The 18,046-nt window shown below is 46.6% G+C and overlaps 2 protein-coding genes across 2 annotated transcripts; both read left to right on the top strand.

Moving 5' to 3' along the window:
• The first annotated feature begins 6,438 nt into the window (after positions 1–6,438).
• Positions 6,439–10,367, top strand: LOC115389840 (uncharacterized). The gene is made up of 11 exons (XM_030093408.1): positions 6,439–6,866; positions 7,041–7,144; positions 7,238–7,507; positions 8,472–8,565; positions 8,680–8,747; positions 8,850–9,065; positions 9,167–9,304; positions 9,392–9,454; positions 9,574–9,642; positions 9,749–10,037; positions 10,339–10,367. The coding sequence occupies exons 1-11, from the start codon at positions 6,764–6,766 to the stop codon at positions 10,365–10,367; spliced, it is 1,443 nt and encodes a 480-aa protein (XP_029949268.1). The 5' UTR covers positions 6,439–6,763.
• Positions 10,368–10,411: 44 nt separating this feature from the next.
• LOC115389839 (uncharacterized) lies at positions 10,412–17,836 on the top strand. Its single transcript, XM_030093407.1, has 5 exons — positions 10,412–12,053; positions 12,810–13,181; positions 13,827–13,911; positions 14,020–15,736; positions 16,106–17,836. The coding sequence occupies exons 1-5, from the start codon at positions 10,412–10,414 to the stop codon at positions 17,834–17,836; spliced, it is 5,547 nt and encodes a 1,848-aa protein (XP_029949267.1).
• The last annotated feature ends 210 nt before the right edge of the window (positions 17,837–18,046 follow it).

The raw sequence follows: 18,046 nt of genomic DNA, 5'->3' as shown, positions 1-18,046 counted from the left end.
TAACTATCAGTACTAATTGTACCGGTAATTTGTTTTACTGATTTTAATGTATTGTGAGGATTGAAATAGTTTGTAGCCAGAACATCCTGGATAGTGATGACATATACTTTTCTTTCAATTAATTGAAACATTTAGTCGATTTTATTTTACTTCAGTTTAAAAGAAAAACTCAATAAAAATGATGTGTTGCTATTTTGTGATCCTGGAGCTATTCTTGGACAGCTCTGTGTCATCAGATTGTTCACAATGAAAATTTACCTCGAATATGTAACAATATTCATAGTTATTAAAGTTTTCAGGCAACAAACCAAAATTAAAGCCGCAAGCGGCATTGGACGGGACCTCGCCCTCTGGCAAGGTGGCCCCACTGAGGCCGTCCTTGTACCTTGATAACCGAAGTCCAGGTCACTGGGAACCCTGCTACTCCATAGACTTCCAGCACCCTCCCACCCACTAACATGGAGCTGTTAGCATCTCCCATCCACTAACATGTAGCAGTTAGCATCTCCCATCCGCTAACATGTAGCTCTTAGCATCTCCCATCCGCTAACATGTAGCTGTTAGCATCTCCCATCCACTCACATGTAGCTGTTAACATCTTCCATCCGCTAACATGTAGCTGTTAGCATCTCCTATCCACTGACATGGAGTTTTTAGCATGTCCCACCCACTAACATGTAGCTGTTAGCATCTCCTATCCACTAACATGTAGCTGTTAGCATCTCTTATCCACTAACATGGAGTTGTTTGCATCTCCCATCCATTAACATGTAGATATTAGCATCTGTCATACACAAACATGAAGGTGTTAGCATCTGCCACCTGCTAACATGTAGCTGTTAGCATCTCTCATCCACTAACATTTAGCTTTTAGCACTAAAGTTTAGGTAATCGGGAACCTTGTCAGTACATAAACATTCATTTTCATGACTTGACCTCATTTTCTGTTGTAAATTTGCTTTTAATTTGAAGGAATTTTGGGCTTTTATTTTGGAAAGGTAGTACACGCTGTCATAATCACCGGCTAACACATCGTACTCCATAAACATCCATTTTCATGACTGTACTTCATTTTCTGTTGTGAACGGACCTTTCTTTTGCAGGAATTCTTTGCTTTTATTTTGGAAAAGAAAGGTTTTTTTGACACCTGGACCTTATTTGTAGGTGTGTGCCTGCTCATATACTCACTCACACAGACACCGTGCAGCTTGGAGTCCTTCAGAAGTTATTTAGATCCAACCGATTCAGCGGGGGCCACGGCAATGGAGCTGCAGTGCGGGAAGCTCCATTGCTGTGGCCCCCGCTGAATCGGTTGGATCTGAATAACTTCCGAAGGACTCCGACAGTGACTCTTCACACCGCTGAAACTCTGAAAGAAGGATGAATTTGTTGTAAACAAGCTTAAATACTATGTTTTAGGCCTTCAGAGATCTATATGACATGACTGAAAAATAGCATCATATGTACCCTTTAATGACAGCTGCTGTCAACTGCACTGCATGCCCATATATGGTCAATAGTGGACTTCCTGTTGGATTTAGGTTATTGGTGTCAATGGGTGATTTTTAGATCTCGATGAGATGAACACATGAGCAATTGGTTTTATCTCTCTAAGACATTCCCACGGGCTGTAGCGGCCATTTTTTCCAAAAATGTGACTTTTATTTTGAAGGGCTGATAAAATCCACACCGTGTGACTTTTGACAAAGTTTGAAACATCGTTTGTAGAGAAGCTTCTCCTCTTTCAGGCCGCATTACTTTGACGTCTCTACGACAAACGGTCTCGGACAAGATAATTTTTAAATGAGGAGTGATATTTACTTTGAAAGGGAAATAGCGGACTTCCTGTAGGATTTCGGTAATGCATGTCAATGGATGATTTTTACATCTTGATAAGACAAACATATGAGCAATTGGTTTGATCTCTCTACGACATTCCTACGGGCAGTAGCGACCGCTTTAATAAAAATGTGATTTTTATTTTGAAAGGGAAATAACGGACTTCCTGTTGGATTTTGGTTTTCGGTGTCAATTGGTCATTTATAGATCTCTGTGAGACTGACGCATGACCATTGGTTTTATCTCTCTCTGGCTTTTCTTTGGGCCGTGGCGACCATTGTAGTGCTTCAAGTGGATTTTAAGACTTTTAGCTTTAAGGGTTAACAGCATCCACACAATGAGACTTTTGAAAAAGTTTTTAACAATATCGGAAGAGAAACTTGTCCTCTATTATTTCACGCCACTCTGACGTCTCTACGACAAAGGGTCTCGGAGCAGATAATTTTTAAATGAGGAGTGATTTTTTACTTTGAAAGGGAAATAGCGGACTTCCTGTTGGATTTAGGTCTTTTTTGTCAATGAGAGATTTGTAGACCTCGACGAGACGAATGTGTGAATAATTGGTTTGATCTCTCTACAACATTCCTATTGGCCATAGCGACCCTTTTTTCAAAAATGTGAGTTTTATTTTGAAGGGCTAATAAAATCCAAACCGTGTGACTTTTGAAAAAGTTGTTTCCAACTCTTGTAGAGACACTTCCATTCTATCAGGCCGCACTAGTCTGGCATCTGTACAATAAATGGTGTTGTAAAAAAGCTGCTTGAAGCTTTTACTTTGAAAGGCAAATGGCGGACTTCCTGTTGGATTTAGGTCAAGGGTGTCAATGGATGATTTTTAGATCTCAATGAGTCGAACGTTTGAACAATTGGTTTTATCTCTCTACAACATTCCTACTTGACAGCGGTGCAGATTTTATGCCTCTTGGTTGCTCTAGTTTGTAGTTGCTAGTTTGTAGGTGGCGCTAGAGAGCAGATAGTGTTAAGTTTTTTATTTTATCAAATTTTTCGCGTGTCTGGATGCGTCTGCCAATTTTGGTGAGTTTTCGTGCATGTTCAGGGGGTCAAATTTGCCGTCAAACATGCGGGATGTATAATAATAATAATTAAAGCCGCAAGCGGCATTGGACGGGACCTCGCCCTCTGGCAAGGTGGCCCGACTGAGGTCGTCCTTGTACATTGATGACCGAAGTCCAGGTCACTGGGAACCTTGCTCCTCCATAGACTTCCAGCACTCTGTCACCGAACATGGAGTTGTTAGTATGTCCCATCCACTAACATGTAGCTGTTAGCATCTGTCACCCACTAACATGGAGTTATTAGCATCTCCAATCCATTAACATGTAGATATTAGCATCTGTCATACACTAACATGAAGGTGTTAGCATCTCTCATACGCTGACATGTAGCTGTTAGCATCTGTCATACACTAACATTTAGCTGTTAGCACTGAAGTCTCAGTCATTGGGAACCTTGCCAGTACATAAACATTCATTTTCATGAGTTGACCTCATTTTCTGTTGTAAACGGGCTTTTCTCTCGAAGGAATTTTGTGCTTTTATTTTGGAAAAGTTGTACATGTGCTTCCATGAACACTGCTGACCCTGAAAATATCTATGTGTTTTGTTAAAAATGTCATATTTAGCAAAAATGTGACTTTTATTTTCAAGGGGTGTGAGGCTCTTATTTTGATAGTCATGTCTGCTCCACTTTGGCAAGCATCATTGTCGCTGTGGTCCTTTACCATTGTGGAAGGGTTTACACAGCAGATAATGCTGCTCGCAAGCAGTCGACTCCATCGTGTGGTGAAAATTGGTTACTACACTTTAATATGAATTATCTTGGTTTTTCGTGTTTTGAATTGATGTAATATAACCAATAGAATTGTATTTGGTGAAATGTTTAACTCTTTAAGCTCGGGGCCATTTTCGCCTAAAAGTTCAACTGAAGACGTACCCAAAGTAAACTGAATGCTGTTCTTGAACTGTTTGGAGTACATGCATGGTTGGGGTCTCATTTGAAAGCTGACAATCTGTATTTTCACCCAATGCAGTCAGAATTACTCTAGGTGCTACTGCCACAGATTTATTTATGTTGCAGCACACTGAATTAGGATGAATTTCATTCTCGCCTGAATTTTTTCCCTGATAAAACACCTGGAAATAAGTGTGGAAGCACTGAAAGAGCTGAAAAACACAATTTTGCTAAAGCCTGGGGTCTTACAAAGTTCAGGTGAAAATATCAGAGCAGTACTACAAGAAATGAGTGTTTCACACATGTATTTGTACTATTATGCCCTGGCGGGGTCAATTTTGGACATCCTCTGTATACCCTCTGGATGCCCTCTGTACAATGGTATATGTTGGTTTTTGGCCTGTTTTAACATTATTTACACTCCTAAAATTCATAAAATACTCAAAAAATCACTTCAGATAGGCTTCAGTGTGGGATAAGGCACTCAGACTGAGAGGAGCAGGGATAGACAGCAGGTGCATCCCTCAGCAGATGCCTGAGAAGTCACAAAACCCCGCCAGCGGGCCAGCCAGCCATTCAGCAAGCTCATTGGCTACCAGCCCTGTCAGTCAAACGTTTCTACCGACGTGATTGGTTCAGAATACGTTGATGACGAGTCATGACGACCGATGACGTGGGTCCATCAGTTTCGGCAGCGGTTGGCTGGTTAGCCATCGGAGGGAGGGATAAGTCACTTGATTGGTTGAAATATGACGAATAAGCAACGGAAACCGATCAGTCGCCATATTGGATATCCTCAGCGAGGTGTGAGCGGTGTGGATGTTTTTATCTGATAAAAAATGGATTATTATCGGACGCGCACGCGGAGAGACGCGCCGCGTGCGCGCGCGGTGGCGCGTCTAATTTTGGATTATTTGCTTATTTCAAGACATGTTTTGGACAAAATGCTGTACTTTCTAGCTTTGCGTGGATGCATACGTTTGGACTGTGGCAGTTTTTGCTGGATTATCTGCGCTGTTTACTTAATTTGAACTATTTACTAAAGGTTTTTATAAGGGATTTAAGCCACATTATCACTTTAGCTGCAAAGAATACCAGTATCACGATAATAATCCACACAAAGAACAAGAAAAACAGAAATATGTGGACTTTATTGACCACTTCATGTTACAAAAGAGGTGATTCGTGTGTTTCTGCTCTTTTTTATAGACTTTTAAAGTTTTTTTTTTCTTTCCACTGTTCGCGTTTGTCTGTCTCTTAAAACGGTCCTGCCTGCATTTTTTTCAGTCAGTTTTATTTCCGCCGTAATGATCTGCTTCCACGCGAGGTAGAAACCAAAATTTTATTAAAATAAACGTCACTGCTAAACTGTAAACGGGACGGACTTACACTAGTTCATGTTTTGTCATTTTTATCGGCATTGTGTTTAAGTCCGTGTTCCTGTATTGACTTGGTAAGGGTCTGAAAAAATGACCAGCAGGTGGCAGTAGTGCAACAGCCTGCGAAGTAAGCTGCCGTTAAGGTCCGACGAAGAAGAATCACGTTTCAAACACCAACCACGAAGAAGAAATCGCCATTTCGCACTTCACCGGAGGTAAGACGAGTCCGTTCGTATTGTAATTCCTAATTTAAGCTTTATGTAGCTCAAGGGTGTCGAAATCGTGCCAGAAAGGACCGAGTGGCTGCAGGTTTTCGTTCCAAACAGGCAGGAGAACACCAAACTCCACTTATTTCATCAGGTCTTCAGTGTAGCTTGATGAAATGAATGGAGTCTGGTGTGCTCCTGCTTGGGGGCGGGGGGCGTGTGGTGTCTTTGCTAACGCGGCTAACTCCGCTGGTGTTTTCGGACTGTCGGAGAGTTTTTTTTTCATTCTCTCCTCTCCGTTGTCCGGGCGCTGTACAATTTAGCGCGTGCGGCGTGCCCAGACGTATCATGGATATCTTACTAGCCAGCAGTACCGGCCACTCGTGTTGTTCTCTCGCGGGGAGCTGCGGCTTCTCTCCGTCCGTTCCTCGTGTTTTGCTAGCATTAGCTTCTCGGTCGATGGCGTTGTTAGCTTCCCGGCTGGTTCCGGTGTTTGCAACCCAATCGGTTACTATATTTCGTCTGGCCAGCTGGCTTCCTAACCGCTGGCGGTGTTAGCTTATCGGTTAACCGTGTTCAGGGTTTGCTAAGCGTGGTGGTTGGACTGCTGGAGGAGCCCACCGCAGATCGGCCGGGGGTGGGGGCGTAGCGGCTTCAGAGCGCGTGGACGCGGGTCGGGACGGGTCAGGGGGAATAGCGTGCCCACTATTTTTTAAATAAACACACTGTAATGTATTTATATTTTTTGGTGTTTGTTGAAATGAAGTGTCTTGTAACAAATACAGCGTTGCAGTTATGAATATATTTTATGAACAAGAACAAAATGATCAGTAGTGTAACCAAACTATTTAAACATAAAAATGTAAAAAGGAGAAAATAAAGTAAATAATACAGGATAAATGGTGCAGTAAAGGGTTTGTGTAAAACTTGCAAAGTGTTTGACATGTACAAAAAGTGCATATACAATATTTTAATGAAATCTGTCCTTATTTTTCAGGTCTCAACTTCGCAGTGTGGTGTGATTTGCTGGTCCTGAAGACGGTTCTCCTGCTTGTTCTTCTCCTGGTTCTCTTGCATTTGAGTATCATCTGCTGCTGCACCCAACATCGAACACTACACAAACATATCTAAACACATTTACGTGTATATTCCAGCACACACTCGGTAACACACACACACACACACACACACACACACACACACACACAGACTCTCACACCGCTGCTCAGTGGTTTTCCTGCTGCTAAGGTAAGTTGAATCATCAGTATTAGTGGATTCACTGGTTTCGCAGGTTTAATATCATTAATCGTCACTGGTCATTGACTGTGGTGTCTTTGTTGAACTAATTGGGTTTTTTCTGTTCTTCAGATGCCGAGAGCCCGGGGTCATCGGCGTGCTAAGGCGGCGAGACGCAGGCTGGCGCAGCCCCAGGACTGGAGTCCTGCACCTGCTGTTCCGGAGTTTGTGGCCCGTGAGTGTCAGAATGTTCTGAGATGTTTAACTGTTGACCTTTGACTCTGTTGTTGTGTTGTGTGGCAACGTTGCCAGATTGAGGAGAAAGAGTTGAAGAGTGATGTTTTTCACCATGAAACTTCTTAAACGTGATGTAGTGACAAACGCTGTCTATTTCCTTTGTCCTAAACAGGGCGTGGCACAGGCTTTCGGCACCGTGTGCGGAGATGGCCAACTTCTGTCCTGACCGGGAAGTCCCGCAAGTTGGTCACTCCTGCCCGGGATCCGGAGAAGAAGGTATGAGTTGTTATTTTTTTTATGCAGACAGCAATTGCTGGAAGGACTCACAGCTGGTGTCTCTAACCTAAAGCAACGTCTCTGTGAATGCAGATGGTGTTCGTCGTTGGAGACTCGCACCTGAGGGCCATGGTGGACGGGTATGTAGCTGTGCCCGAGGGACCTCTGTGCTTCTCCTATCTGTGTGTTCCAGGTGCAGTGGGCTCCCAGCTGAGGACGGAGCTCCTGCATGCTGACCTGCCCTGGACCCCAGATGCTGTGTGTGTGTGCGCCCCCAGCAACGACCTTGTGTCCCGGACTGTGGACAGTGCAGGTCTCGACTTCAGTGCTCTCTTGACCACGGCCTGCAGCTTCTGGCCCAAGGTGGGTTGATTTTCTACTTGTGGTTGTCAGTAGTGATGCAGAAATTAGCTCTTTATGTTGTGAAGCCACGGGGAGGAAGTTTGGGTTTAAAGATGGAGGCTGATGAATGTTCTTTCAGCTAGGACTGGGCGAAATAGCAATAAATGTGATTACAATATTTTTTTCATATCATTCTATGTCAATTATAATCACGATATGTTATATTGTTTTTAAACCAGTTTTAAAGCATCTGCACTGAAAAATAAAACTATGGAATAGTTTAATATTTTATGAACAAACCAAGTAAATAGCAATGCAATTAAATAATGTACACTTAGAAAAATACAAGAACAATTTAACTTAACAGTGCAGTAAATGGGGAAAAAAAAATCTAGCACCAAGATAATAAAATCTAGCTGGTGCTAGATTTTATTATCTTGGTAGATAATAAAATCTTGCGATGCACCGTTTTTTTCATTAAAAAGAAGAACTGAACGGTTGTTAAAGTGTGACTGTTTACAGCCGTGAGAATTCAAAACGAAATTCTTTTAAACAGACTAGTGTGGTATTTGTTTACTTGACGGTTTCATAGGCTGTCAGCCATCTTCCTCAGACTGTTGGTCACATGATGTTGCTGTGGCGTGTCTTGTCAGCTGATTTATACAGGTTTTGGCGCTATTTTCCCACTAATGGAAGTGGGAGAATAGTGCAATCTGCAGTTTGACTTCTTTAGTGCAGCATCCCAGGCGTGTGAAAGCATAGTACACCTGGGATGCTGTACTGAAGAAGTCGAACTGCAGATGGCCTAGGCCTGTCTTCACACCAAGAGCGTTGTCTAGTGGTTTCAGGCAGGAAACGGAGGCTCTCGCTGGTTGTGTTGTTGTTGTTGTTGTTGTGAATGCACAGCTGCTGTGAAGAGACTGTTTTTTCTGCAGCTTGTTCTCAATCACTCCATTTGACTTCATGGCTAAATGTGTCTTTGTAGGTGTTCGTGCTGGACTTCCCTCCACGCCTGAACATTGAGCCTGGCCTTCAGGAGCTGCTGCGTCAGGAATACCATCGTGTCGCAGCACGTATGGGTATGTTAAGGTTTTGTTGGTGTGTGTGGTTGTAATGGTTGTCAGTCATCACAAATGGTTTTTTTGAATCTACATTTGATAACTGAAGGTGTGTGTTCTGTTCTCACTCTTCAGGTGTCCCGTACGTGTCTGTGGCAGAGCACTTTCCCCTGCACCGGTTGGAGCTGTGGTGCCCTGACCAGGTAAGCAGAGCATGTTTTGTTGTTCTGTGATGCAGACCACTCTGTGGTCTTTTTTGTGAGATACACTGGTTGACTAAAATGTCTCCTTTGCTCCATTGTCAGGTGCACTTGAGTGACTCGCATGGGATGGAGGTTTTGGTCCAGCTGCTGTGGGAGGCTGCTTTCCAGCAGCTGGTGCCTCCTCCATCCCAGGCACCGGTGCGTCCCCCTGCGCCAAAGCGTGCCAGGGTTGCTCCCAGGCTGGTGGTGACGGGACACGCTCCCGTGCCCCGTCACAGGAACCCCTGGGAGTGGAGTGTGGTTGGACAGGGGGGCAAGGTAAGGTGTTTCTGAGTTCATGTGTTGTTTAAAGTTTTTGCCATGTTTTCTCAAGTCCCAAAGCAATTCTAATCAATTGTGTCTGGTGTTGTTTTTCATAGGCTGCACGCCCGGCGGAGGGATCCTCTGCGATCCCTCCCAACCCGGTGTGGTTCCGGGGGCCCATGTTGGACGCCATGGAGAAGGTGTCCCCTTCTTCTGGCTCTGACGGCGGCCCCGCTGTCCTGCCAGCTGGCCAGGTAACTTTCACACTTATTCCATGATGACACTGGTTAACCAAGCAGGAAGACAGTTGTTGAAAAGGTGTTTTTTTTCTTCTTCTTCAGACCTCCCGTGTGGTGCGTCGGCCAGCAGGTGTTGGCAGGAGGCACAGAGGGGGAAGGCAGAAGGTTGGTAGAATGTTTGTGTGTTTGATGTAGAATTTGTTGTGACATTTAAGCTGGACATTTTGAAATTTAAAAAAAAAAGATGATAATTTCACTGACAGCTGTTGTCCTTTACTTTGCAGGTGTTGGCAACGCCTTCACCTGCTTGTGAGCCCATGTCTGCTTCTTGCCCCAGCCCACCAGTCCCCCAGGTTGGTTCTTGGTTTTATAGACTGCATGGCTTATTTGTAGATGACCTGCTTTATTGGTTCTCAGTTTGAATACGCTGTAAAACTTTCTGCTTCCTTTTTGTGTCAGGTGGAAGCACCAACCCAGGAGGTGGTGGAGGAGGTGTTGCCCCCGACTGCAGGCCCGGTTCCAGCAGCGGTCGGGGAGGAGGTTCCTGCAGCGTGCCCTGCTGTGCCGACGGAGCGACGCCTCATCCCCGAAGCTAAGTGTCCCGTTCTTGAGAGTTCCCAGTCAGGCCAGTCAGGTGTTGGTGTGAGCGCAGCGAGGCCAGCAGCAGTGGTTGATGTCAGGACTGGGATCAGGCTTCTGAAGGCTGTGCAGGGATCCTTCCATCAGGGCAGTCAGAGGTTTATCGATGGTGGGCAGCAGTGCATGGCGATCGCGGGGTTGAGCTTAGCCAGACACACTTTGAACAGTGTGTTCTTGTGGGGGAGGCAGGAGCTTGATGATGCTTTGGTTTCGGGTGATTCTTTATACAAGTGGGTCATGAGCCGCCCTGGCTTCAAGCCTTGGTCATCTTATCTGTCTGCGACTGACCTGCCAGATCAGATCAAGGTGGATGGTCAGGTGCTGAAATTTACTATTGGCTTCACTGCAACAGGTTGTATGCACATGTCTGAAGGTGATTACACATCTAAAGGTGCCCGCGTTGATAACAGTGTTTTGTACACTCTGCCGGGCGGACTAGAGAAGGTCTTTGTTAAACATGGACACCGTGCATGTCTGCTTACAATGTGTGCCAACACGTCTGCCATCATCTGCGAAAACGGACGGTTTGCTGTGGTGGACAGCCATCCACGGAGTGGTGTTGGCTTGTTCGACCCCAGAGGCACCAGCGTGCTTCTGCAGTTTGCAGATCTTCAGGACCTGGAACACTACATCTGTCAGTTGTTTGACAGCCTCAGTTCAGGGTCAGGCGAGCCGTACTTTGAGCTGTGTGGTATTGATATTGGTGGGGGTTCAGGTCCAGCCCTGTCTGGTGGTCTTCTGGAGAGTCACGTCACTGAGCCGAGTTCTGCTCCAGCACCAGAGTCTCCTGAGGCATCTGCGAGCAGAACACCGGCTGAGGCTCCTGCAGGCTCTTGTGTGTCTGAGAGTGATGTTGGTGTTGCTGCCAGTCCAGCACTGTCTGGTGTTTCTGTGGAGAGTCACGTCACTGTGATGAGTTCTTCTCCACCACCACAGTCCCCTGAGGTCACTGAGTCCAGGACTGTGGCTGAGGCTCCTGTAGGTACTTGTGTCTTTGAGAGTGATGTAGGTACTTGTGTCTTTGAGAGTGATGTTGCTGCCAGTCCAGCACCGTCCGAAGTTTCTGCGGAGAGTCACGTCACTGAGATGAGTTCTGCTCCAGCACCACAGTCCCCTGAGGTCACTGAGTGCAGGACTGTGGCTCAGGCTCCTGTAGGTACTTGTGTCTTTGAGTGTGGTGTTGCTGCCAGTCCAGCACTGTCTGGAGTTTCTGTTCAGACTGTTGCCAGTGTTGTGAGCAGTGGTTCAACTGCAGAAACAACTGTTACTGATGGCAGGAGGCGTAGGACTTCTCGTTACACTCGTTTGTTAAAGAAATCAAAGCGCTACGATGCTCCTGAGCTCAACGCTGATGTGGAGTTTGTAGCTGCTGTGAGGACTGAGGAGCTGGTCTTCTGTCCTCTTGATGTTGATGTTTGTCGGACTTTGTGTAGCAGGTTTGATGTCGACTTTGAGCGGGTGAGTGCTTCTGCGTCTAGCCAGGTTGGTTCGCTGGGTGTTCCTTGCAGGAAGGAGAAGGTAGTGGCTGATGGGAACTGCTTCTTCAGAGCCATCTCTCAGGCTGTGAGTGGCTCTCAGAAGCACCACCGTAAGATCAGACTGGCTGTCTGTAAACAGCTGGAGAAAGAGGCAGCTCAGTACCAGGGCTTGTTGAGATCTGAGTTCTCCTCTGTCTCCCAGTACATTCAGCAGTCTAGGATGAGGTTTGTGGGTAGTTGGGCCACGGAGGTGGAAATTCAGGTTACAGCTGACTGGTTAGGAGTTAGTGTGTGTACCTTCACCAACGGACGCTGGTTGAAGTACTGTTGTAACAGGAAGCAGTTGTCGCCGCAGTGTATTTATTTGGAGAATATTGGTGGGAGTCATTTTGAGAATGTTGTCTGTGTTTGTGAGCCTGGACTGCAGAGCTGTTATGGGTACTGTAAAGTGAGTGAGGTGACCGGCTACAGCACCAGGTTGAGGGTGACGGAGGTTATAGTTGTAGGCTCAGACAGACTAGGATATGAAGGGGATGCAAGTGTTGTTTCTGATGAGAACGTAAATAGTGTTGGTGATTTTAAAGCCATTGGTAGGCCGTTGGAGACAAAGTATCAGAGACAGAAAATATGGGGACAGAAAAAAACGAGTGTGTTGCGAAGGGTGAAACATAGGGAAAGTTACAAGAAGAGATATCATAAAAATCAGGTGTTTAAGGAGAGGGAAATAAATAGAAGTGTAAAAAAATATTCTCACAATGTTTCACACAGGGAGAGAGTGAAAGCACTGAGCATTCAGAAATATAGAGATGTTGTTGAACACAGAGAGAGAGTGAAAGAGAGTAGTTGTAATAAATATAGGGACAGTCTGTGTCATCGGGAGAACACAAGAGCCATAAGCAGAAGGAAGTATCATGAGAGTGTAGAACATAGGCAGCAGGTCATTGCTCGTGTCGAGTTGAGCAGGAAGCAGAAAAAGGAAAAGTCTCAGGATTTTGGTTTTGTTATGGATCAGTTTGTAGAGAAGGTTAAAGACGGTCCAGATTTTGTCTGTTGCGTTTGCCATCGGTTGTTGTTCAGGCATCAGGTGCTGACTTGTCAGAGAGAGGTTTATAGTTCCAGGTCAGAATCGGCTCGTGTAGCGGACAGGTGCATCAGCGAGGATTATTTGCATAGTTGTAGTGAGGAGTGTGCTGAGCCCTGTCATCTGGTTCCTTCTAGAGGACACCTTTGGATTTGCTACACCTGCCATTCTAAGCTCAGTAAAGGTGAGACTCCAGCTGAGTGCTGGATCAATGACCTGCAGCTTGATCCCATTCCACCTGAACTGAGATGCTTGCATAGTTTAGAGCAGCACCTGATCGCGTTGCATATTCCGTTCATGAAGATGTTGGCATTGCCTAAAGGAGGGCAGAATGGAGTACATGGACCAGTCACCTGTGTTCCAGCCAACATCGTTCAGACGACCACCGTGTTGCCACGGTCGAGTATGGAAGGCTCTCTGTTACAGGTCAAGCTGAAGAGGAAGTTGACCTACAAGGGACACTATGAGTATCAGTTTGTGGATACTCTCCGTGTCAGGCAGGCGCTAGACTATTTAAAGAGAACTAATGTTTATTATAAAGACATTGAGTTCAATGAGGACTGGGTCAATGAGTTTAACAGGCAGGAAGATGAGGAACAGGAAGAGGATGAGTCAGGCAGTGAGGATGAGGCAGTGAAGGAGAAGGGTGATGTTCAGGTTGTTGTAGAGGGCGAGGCGGCCCATCAGGAAGGTGGTGAGGTTCAGAAAAGGCCTGCAGTTGTTGTTGAAGAGGAATCAGCAGACATCATTCAAGATGAAATGTTACATGACAGACAGCAACACTGCATGTTTCAAGACACTTGTCTTATGCCTGTGGACATTGGTCAGGAAGCTCTCGACCAGTATTTTGAGGACATAGTCAATGTAGCGCCTGCAGAGGGGAACAGTCCAGTCCGGATGCTTTCTGATAATTCAAACGAAGCTAAGTGTTTCCCCGTGTTGTTTCCTTTAGGACAGAAGACCTTCCATCATGAGCGGAATCATGCTTTGACGTTGTCGCGTTATTTTAATAACCGGATCATGCATGCTGATGGCCGTTTTGCGCAGAATGTTGAGTATATCTTTTTTGCTCAGTTCATGTCAGAGATGGACAGGGTGGTGTCGAGTGTTTCTGTTGCACTGCGTAAGGGAAAAGGTGATCAGGGCTCTGCACAGATTAGCCAAAGTATGTTGCAGGATGAGGAGTCTTTGAAGCAGCTGTTACAGTTTGACGAGGGTTTCCGGTTTCTGAAGCCTATTAGAGGGACTCCTGCGTTCTGGCAGTCTGTGCAGAAGGACATCTTCGCCTGTGTCCGTCAGTTAGGCATCCCGACGTGGTTCTGTTCATTTTCGTCTGCAGATCTGCGCTGGCAGAACCTTCTGACCAGCATTCTGAAACAGGAAGGCAGAGTGCAGACGGTGGAGGATTTGGAGTGGGCAGACAGGTGTGAGTTGTTGCGGCGTAATCCAGTTACTGCGGCCAGGATGTTTGATTACAGGTGGCATTGTTTTCTGAAAGAGGTTCTCATGTCTCCTTCTGAGCCAATTGGCAGAATCATCGATCATTTCTACCGCGTTGAGTTTCAGCAGCGCGGTTCTCCTCATGTTCACTGCTTGTTCTGGATCGAGGGCGCTCCTAAAATTGACCAGAACACAGATGAGGAGGTGGTCGAGTTTATTGATAAGTATGTAACGTGTGAGCTGCCCTCAGATGACGACGCGTTATTGGATATTGTGTCGTCGGTTCAAACACATTCCAAACGACACTCAAAGTCTTGTCGGAAGAACAAAACAACGTGTCGTTTCCATTTTCCAAAACCTGCTACTACGCGTACATTCCTCTGTAAGATGAAGGAATGTCGCTGTGACAAACAGAAGCTGAAGGAGGCCCAGAAGAATCCTGATTCAGAGAACAAGCTGGTCTGTAAGTGCTTTGAGAAGGATAACCCGATGAAGAAGGAGGTCGCAAAGGAGATTTTGGCATCTGTGAGCAAAGCTATCAGGGAGGAGGAGCCATTTGATAGTGTAGAGGAGTTGTTTGCCAGTCGACACATCAACCAGGATATCTTTGAAACGGCCTACAGGAGGTTAGAGAAGAAGACCAAGGTTGTTTATAGGAGAGGCTTGAAGGAGGTGTGGGTAAACCAGTATAGCAAGAAGTTGTTGAAGTGCTGGAACGCTAACATGGACCTTAGCTTTGTCACCGACGCCTATGCCGTAATTGTTTACATCATTTCCTATATTACGAAAGCAGAGAGAGAAATTGGCCTACTATTGAACAACGCCCAAAAAGAAGCAAACAAAGAAGGAAATCTCTCTGCTCGAGAAGCCCTGAAGAAGCTGGGCAGTGTATATTTACACAACAGGGACGTTTGTGCCCAGGAGGCGGTGTATAGGCTAACCAACATGCACCTGAAGGAGTGTTCCAGGAAGGTGGTGTTTGTTCCAACAGGGGACAACATCGTGAGGATGAGTTTACCCCTCCATGTCCTGAAGGAGAGGGCGTCATCACATGATCTGAGCTCAGATGACATGTGGATGACCAGCATAGTGGACAGGTACAGGAACAGGCCTGATGGTGGTGAGTTTGACAACATGTGTATTGCCACGTTTGCCTCGGAGTATCGTGTTCTCACCAGGAATGAAATTTCTCCAAACAGAATCGAGTTGAAGAACAAACTGGGCTTCATCTTGAGGAGAACACGGTCTCAGTTTGCAGTTGTCCGCTACATGCGTTTCAACTTGGACAAACAACGGGAGGCTTATTTTCAGGGTGTGCTGCAGTTGTTCCTTCCTTATAGAAGTGACTCAGAGCTCAAGCCCGAGGGCTTCCAGCTCTTTGAACAGTTCTATAACGACGGTGAGGTGACGTTTGGCGACGGCTCCGTCCATAGAGTCAAGGTGGTGGTGGATGAGAACAGGGCCCGGTTTGAGATCGATCCTGAGAACCTGGAGCGTGCTGAGGAGATCGCACACCATGTCCACGGCCTTGAGGAAGATGCTTGGGGGGACCTGTGTCCTGAACAGGAACTGGAACGTGCTGAGTGTGCTGAGGAGTTGAGAGAGCAACAGGCAACAGAGATAGCAGATGAGCAGTTAGTGGAGGGTCTGGAGAACGTTCCAGATCTGCAGGAACGCGGCCGACAGGTGGCCCAGTTAGAGAGAAACAGGCTGGTGTTGTCTCGTGCTGAGGGCTTAGCTCTAGTTAGGTCTCTGAATGAGACACAGCGGGCTGTTTTCTACCAGGTGAGGCAGTGGTGTCTGCAGAAGGTGAGGGGTGAAAACCCTCCGCCTCTGCATGTCTTTCTGACTGGGGGGGCGGGGTCGGGGAAAACGCATTTAATCAGGGCCATCCAGTACGAGGCAGGGAGGCTGCTGGCAACACTTTGTGATCAACCAGACGAGATCTGTGTTTTGTTAACAGCTCCAACAGGAATAGCTGCGTACAATTTAAACGCAGCAACAATTCACCACACATTGAGCATTGGCAAACAGTGTAGTTTACCTTACATCCCTCTGGGTGAAGATAAACTAAACTCTCTGCGAGCTAAATTCCGTCACCTCCAAATTCTAGTCATTGATGAGATCAGTATGGTGGATCACCTTCTGTTGGCGTATGTCCATGGCCGCTTGAGGCAGATCAAGCAGACTGGAGACTTTTCCCCGTTCGGTAATGTTAGTGTGATCGCTGTGGGAGACTTCTACCAGTTGCCTCCTGTCAAAGGGAAGCCTCTGTATAGCAGTCAGGTGGGTGTGGACCTGTGGTGCCACTTCAGTGTGGTGCAGCTGACCACAGTGGTGAGACAGAAGGACAGCGTGTTTGCCGAGTTGCTCAACAGGTTGAGAGTGCGTTCCAGAGACACCCCCATGTTGGAGAGTGACGTCCACATCCTGAAGAGCTGTGAGACGGGCGAGGAGAGCTCAGCCTTGCACATTTTCCCCACCAACCGTAAAGTCAATGAGCACAACTTGAAGCAGCTGTGTCGGACGTGTCCCGATCCTGTGACCATTGAAGCTCAGGACTTCATGAACAACAGGAGCACGGGGAAGCTGGAGTTGATGGCGGGGCATCACAGTGCGGCGTTGGACACGTCCTTAGAGGAGACTCTGAGTCTGGGTCCAGACGCCCGTGTGATGCTGTGTAAGAATGTGGACGTGGAAGACGGTCTGGTCAACGGAGCATGTGGCACAGTCACTCATATCCAGTTGAGACAGGGTGACAACTTTCCTCAGACAGTTTATGTCAAATTTGACGATGAGAAAATTGGCTCCCAGAGGAGGAAGAAGCGCTCACATGCTCCAGTGGCCTGCCGGCTCTCTACTGCCATCGATCCGGTGGAGGAGAAGGCCACCAAGCGTGGAGGTTTGCGTCGCCAGTTCCCTCTGAAGTTGGCCTGGGCGTGTACCGTCCACAAGGTGCAGGGCCTGACGGTGGACCGGGCCGTGGTGTGTTTGGAGAAGGTGTTTGCGCCTGGCCAGGCCTACGTAGCTCTGAGTCGTGTGAGGGATTTGTCTGGACTGATCATCATGAACTTTAAAGAGAAGTCCATTTACTGCAAGGACACCATCAAGGAGGCTTTGGACAGGATGCCTCCATTTTTGATTGAGCAGCCACAACCTTCATTAGACACGCCCACTCTGTCGGTGTTTCTAATGAACGTTCAAAATTTAAGTCGCCACCTGGTGGATTTGGTGTCCTGCACACAGCATTTGCAGCCTACCTGCATTGCTGTCACAGAGACATGGCTCACTGCACAGTCCTCACTGGACGGCGTCCAGATTGACGGCTACTCTTTCCACAGCCGCCCTCGTGCTCTGTGTTACAGCAGCAGTCAGCCCAAACTGTCAGAGCTGCAGGCTTTAGAACATGGTGGAGTTGGTTTGTACAGGCCAGCAGATTCAGACTGTGACATCCTGCAGGCACCCGATTTGGATCTGGAGTGTTTGGTTTGCTTGTGGAACAAATTCAACATAGTGATGGCAGTAATTTATCGCCCACCACGTTACCCAAATTCCCTCTTCAAACAGAACCTGCTGCGGTTGCTGCATTGGCTTAATCCAATCAGAGAGACCATTGTGGTCATGGGAGATTTTAATGAGAACATTTTAACGGGTTCGTCAATTTCCAAATTAATGGGAAGCAAAGGATTTGATCAGCTGGTGACACAAGCGAGCACAGAGAAGGGGACTCTGATTGATCACGTTTATGTGAGAAGCAGGCAGTTTGCTGTGGAATGTGCAGTGATGCCCACGTACTTCAGTGATCATGAAGGAATTCTGTGTAGTTTTAGAGCTAGAGGTGACCAGGGGCAGCTGGAGGAGCTGGACAGGTGGTTTGAGCTGGATGATGTGGAGTTAGGGGATGTTTGAGGACGACTTGGACTGATTGAGTCAAACTGAGCTACGTGACAGTGGGCTGAAGCAAGTGTAACTGTTTGTTTTTGTTGATCACCTGGTTTATAGAGGATACTGACTTGTAGTATGGCACTGGTGTGTCTGTGTTTATTGCTTTCTGTGAGAGCACTTTGTCTGCCACTCTCAATACAGTTGTCATTATGAGCCATGTATTTATCGAAGGTT

The sequence above is a fragment of the Salarias fasciatus genome, chromosome 6 (assembly GCF_902148845.1).
Source record: "Salarias fasciatus chromosome 6, fSalaFa1.1, whole genome shotgun sequence".
Taxonomy (NCBI): Eukaryota; Metazoa; Chordata; class Actinopteri; order Blenniiformes; family Blenniidae; genus Salarias; species Salarias fasciatus.
This window is presented reverse-complemented; position numbering and strand designations above follow the sequence as displayed.

What these genes read in the sequence shown, in the direction of transcription:
- LOC115389840 (XM_030093408.1), top strand. Translation starts at nt 6,764, where the DNA reads ATGCCGAGAGCCCGGGGTCATCGGCGTGCTAAGGCGGCGAGACGCAGG. An exon ending in TCGTGTCGCAGCACGTATGG is followed by an intron (nt 8,566 to 8,679) that starts GTATGTTAAGGT and finishes CTCACTCTTCAG; the next exon opens with GTGTCCCGTACGTGTCTGTG. An exon ending in CAGTCAGAGGTTTATCGATG is followed by an intron (nt 10,038 to 10,338) that starts GTGGGCAGCAGT and finishes CGTTGATAACAG; the next exon opens with TGTTTTGTACACTCTGCCGG.
- LOC115389839 (XM_030093407.1), top strand. Translation starts at nt 10,412, where the DNA reads ATGTGTGCCAACACGTCTGCCATCATCTGCGAAAACGGACGGTTTGCT. An exon ending in ATGGGGACAGAAAAAAACGA is followed by an intron (nt 12,054 to 12,809) that starts GTGTGTTGCGAA and finishes CATTGCCTAAAG; the next exon opens with GAGGGCAGAATGGAGTACAT. An exon ending in GGCGGCCCATCAGGAAGGTG is followed by an intron (nt 13,182 to 13,826) that starts GTGAGGTTCAGA and finishes TTTCGTCTGCAG; the next exon opens with ATCTGCGCTGGCAGAACCTT.